This window comes from Chiloscyllium plagiosum, chromosome 5 (genome assembly GCF_004010195.1).
Source record: "Chiloscyllium plagiosum isolate BGI_BamShark_2017 chromosome 5, ASM401019v2, whole genome shotgun sequence".
NCBI classification, from domain to species: domain Eukaryota; kingdom Metazoa; phylum Chordata; class Chondrichthyes; order Orectolobiformes; family Hemiscylliidae; genus Chiloscyllium; species Chiloscyllium plagiosum.
The window spans coordinates 115,087,936-115,092,463 of NC_057714.1; the positions used below are offsets into that span (position 1 = coordinate 115,087,936).

General features: G+C 46.2%; 1 protein-coding gene across 2 annotated transcripts in view; it reads right to left on the reverse strand.

Moving 5' to 3' along the window:
* mindy4 (MINDY lysine 48 deubiquitinase 4) overlaps positions 1–4,528 on the reverse strand; it is a 186,465-nt gene that overhangs the window by 179,094 nt on the left and 2,843 nt on the right. For both annotated transcript variants that reach the window (XM_043690847.1, XM_043690846.1), the window contains exon 2: positions 2,274–2,393. In XM_043690847.1, coding sequence (XP_043546782.1) covers positions 2,274–2,393 — 120 coding nt within the window. The remainder of the gene's footprint in view (positions 1–2,273; positions 2,394–4,528) is intronic.

The following is a 4,528-nucleotide window of genomic DNA, read 5'->3' on the forward strand; positions in this document are numbered from 1 at the left end:
AAGGAATTGGAAGAATGGGATCGCGTTTTTCCAGGGGGCAGGGTGGAAGGAGGTGTAGTCCAGGTAGCTGTGGGAATCGGTCAGTTTATAGTAAATGTCCGTGTCGATTCGGTCACCCGAGATAGAAATGGAAAAGTCTAGGAAGGGGAGGGAGGAGTCTTACATGGAGGTTGGTGGGGTGGTAGGTGAGGACCAGTGGGGTTCTGTCCTGGTGGCGGTTGGAGGGGCGGGGCTCAAGGGCGGGGGAGCAACCCAACCTCCACTCCCGGCACCTACCCCTGCAACCGCAGGAAATGCAAAACTTGCGCCCACACCTCCCCCCTTACTTCCCTCCAAGGCTCCAAGGGACACTTCCATATCCCCCACAAATTCACCTGCACCTCCACACACATCATCTATTGCATCCGCTGCACCCGATGTGGCCTCCTCTATATTGGGGAGACAGGCCGCCTACTTGTGGAACGTTTCAGAGAACACCTCTGGGACACCCGGACCAACCAACCCAACCACCCCGTAGCCCAACACTTTAACTCCCCCTCCCACTCCACCAAGGACATGCAGGACCTTAGACTCCTCCATCGCCAGACCATGGCAACATGACGGTTGGAGGAAGAGCACCTCATCTTCTGCCTGGGAACCCTCCAACCACAAGGGATGAACTCAGATTTCTTCAGTTTCCTCATTTCCCCTCCTCCTACCTTGTCTCAGTCAAATCCCTCGAACCAGCACCGCCTTCCTAACCTGCAATCTTCTTCCTGACCCCTCCGCCCCCACCCCACTCCGGCCTATCACCCTCACCTTGACCTCCCTCCACCTATCGCATTTCCAAAGCCCCTCCCCCAAGTCCCTCCTCCCTACCTTTTATCTTAGCCTGTTGAACACACTTTCCTCATTCCTGAAGAAGGGCTTATGCCCGAAACGTCGATTCTCCTGTTCCTTGGATGCTGCCTGACCTGCTGCGCTTTTCCAGCAGCATATTTTCAGCACCAAAGATTAAGTAGTGTATCTTAAATTTTGACTGATGACACTACTGTGACGGTCAGTGCAATGTCTGTGCTATGTTACAGATCAGAGTGGTGCTGGAAAAGCACAGCAGGTCAGGCAGCATCCGAGGAGCAGGAAAATCGACATTTCGGACAAAAGCCCTTAAATCAGGAATATTCCTGATGAAAGGCTTTTGCCCGAAACGTCGATTTACCTGTTCCTTGGATGCTGCCTGACCTGCTGTGCTTTTCCAGCACCACTCTGATCTAAATTCTGGTTTCCAGCATCTGCAGTCCTCACTTTTGCCCTGTGCTATGTTACAGGTGCTTTCAATCACTCACAAGGAAGCATGCCAAAGATTTATCAACAACTAATGTAGAGCAGTGAAAGTCATCAAAACACCTTGAGACTGAAAAGTGACTTCCTCTGCCTCCATTCTACAAGGGATAGAAAATCTGAATGCTGGACAGTCCCTTAGTTTGTTAATCACTCTTGAATTATGTTGATGTAAACAAATCATTTGGGAAAGATGCCAGAAAAGAGTGGAAAACTGCAATATAAAGAAATCTCATATGCTTATCTGTTTGCTGAAGCTTTAACTGGTGATAAAACTTACATCAACCCAAATGATAGAAAGTTCTAATTCCACTTGAAAAGCTGCACAGAAAACTCCATTCCAATTTTTGACTGCACTCAGATAAATTCATTGGAGGATTATCTGCAGCTCTATAGCTGATAAGATTTTAACCACAGCACACCTTTAGCCAAGGACTTAATATGTAGAAAGGTCTGTAACCCAGAGACACAGATATGAAAGGAAGTTAGCTTTAAAAAGAAAGGAAAGGCAAGTGCCAATGAAGGAATTCTTTCCTCCACAAATGTCTGATCTAGAATGCACTGCCTGAAAGCCCAGTGAGAAAAGATTCAAGAGTAGCTATCAAAAAGGGAACCAGATAAATACTTTAAAAGGAGAAAAATTTAAGACAGGGGATAAACAGGGTGAGTGGAGATAATTGGTTGGATCTTTCATAGAGCTGGCAGAGACATGATGAGTCAAATAGCCCATCTGTTCTGCAGTCTAAGATTCTATACAATCGTGTAAACTTGCTTTTGATGCTGTGCCAGTGAGAGATGTATTTTACTACTGTCCTACAGGTATGGCCAGTTCTAATGGATGACTAAAAATCCATTGGTCAGTAAGCTTGTGACAGTATTGCTAAGCCTAAGATGTGACATGAAAAATGTCACTTTGACATTCATTCAGCAAATTAAATACAATTCCTCTTCACCTTGTTCTGTTTATAAAGTGATTCCAGGTGTAGTACTTTTTTCAGCTCATTTCGGGTATTAATGCTGCCCTCTGTGCGTGGAAGTTCCTGGTCCAAGGCAGAAATGGTCTTCTTTAAACCCTGCAGGAACAGGAAAGGAAAATCTATTGGATATCAGCTGCTGAAACATGTTGCTTTCTTACTTATTTAGAAAAATGATATGAATTCAGTAACACAATTATTTACCACAGGCAACTCCTAGATGTAAGAACACTAGACCCAGTAATGCACGAAATCTCTTTATACATCACAACTTATAACCAATGCAATATTGCCACAAATCCCAAATTTCACCTCTCCCCCACTTCCATAATGTTCAAATCTTGCTGCAAAGCACACAGGAAAAACTATTCAAGGGGGACGCACAGTGGCTCAGTGGTTAGCACAGCTGCCTTACAGCACCAGGGACCCAGGTTCGATTCCCAACTGTCCGTGTCGAGTTTGCACATTCTCCCTGTGTCTGCATGGTTTCCTCAGAGTGCTCTGGTTTCCTCCCACTAATCTAATCTTCCTTAACACTCATACATTCAAAACACCAAAAGCCCCATATTTCAGCCTTCACGAAGTATTCCTGCACAACTGCAACATTTAAGAGGCATTTGGATGGGTATATGAATAGGAAGGGTTTGGAGGAATATGGGCCGGGTCCTGGCAGGTGGGACTAGATTGAGTTGGGATATCTGGTTGGTATGGACAGATTGGACCGAAGGGTCTGTTTCCATGCTGTACATCTCTATGACTCGAGTTTTGGTCTCCATATCCAAGGGAGGATACGTGTTTGCAGATGACATCAAAATTGGTGGTGTGGTGTGGTGGACAGCGAAGACGGTTACCTTAGAGTACAATAGGACTTCTATCAGTTGGGCCAAGGAGTGCCAGATGAAGTTTAATTTAGATAATGTGAGGTGCTGCATTTTGTTAGGGCAGTCAGGGCAGAACTTATACACTTAAAGGTAATGGGAGTGTTGCCAAACAAAGAACCTTGGGACAGAGGTTCATAACTCCTTTAAAGTGGAGTCATAGGTATACATGACAGTGAAGACGACATTTGGTATGATTGCCATATTGGTCACTGCATTGAGTATAAGAGTAGAGAAGGCATGGTGGAGCTGTACAGGATATTAGTTAGGCTATTTTTAGATTAGATTACATTACATTACATTACAGTGTGGAAACAGGCCCTTCGGCCCAACAAGTCCACACCGACCCGCCGAAGCGCAACCCACCCATACCCCTACATTTACCCCTTACCTAACACTACGGGCAATTTAGCATGGCCAATTCACCTGACCTGCACATCTTTTGTGATTGTGGGAGGAAACCGGAGTACCCGGAGGAAACCCACGCAGACACGGGGAGAACGTGCAAACTCCACACAGTCAGTCGCCTGAGGCGGGAATTGAACCCGGGTCTCCGGCGCTGTGAGGCAGCAGTGCTAACCACTGTGCCACCGTGCCGCCCACCGTGCATTTTGGAATGCTGGGTTCAATTCTGGTCTCCCTGCCATAGAAAAAATGCTGTGAAACTTGAAAGGGTTCAGAAAAGATTTACAAGGATGTTTACAGGCTTGGAGGACTGGAGCTATAGAGAGAGGCTGAACAGGCTGGGGCTGTTTTCCCTGGAGCGTCGGAGGCTGAGGGGTGACCTTATACAGATTTACAAAATTATGAGGGGCATGAGGTTAAATAGTCAAAGTCTTTTCCCTCGGGTCGGGTCGGTATTCCTGATGAAGAGCTTTTGCCCTAAATGTCGATTTTACTCCTCCCGGATGCTGTCTGAACTGCTGTGCTTTTCCAGTACCACTAATCCAGAATCTGGTTTCCAGCATCTGCAGTCATTGTTTTTACCATAGGTTTAGGGTGAGAGGGGAAAGATATAAAAGGAACCTAAAGGGGCAATGTTTTCATGCAGATTGTGGTATGTGTATGGAATGAGCTGCCAGAGGAAGTGGTGGAGGCTGGTACAATTGCAACATTTAAGAGGCATTTGGATGGGTACATGAATAGGAAGGGTTTGGAGGGATATGGGTCGGGTGCTGGCAGGTGGGACTAGATTGGGTTGGGATATCTGGTCGGCATGGATGGGTTGGACTGAAGGGTCTGTTTCCATGCTGTACATCTCTATGACTCTAGGTAGATAACTTAAACACCTCGATTTGTTCTTTTGACTGCATAGTACAGTATCAGTTCTGCTCCTGCAAACACACACACACACAC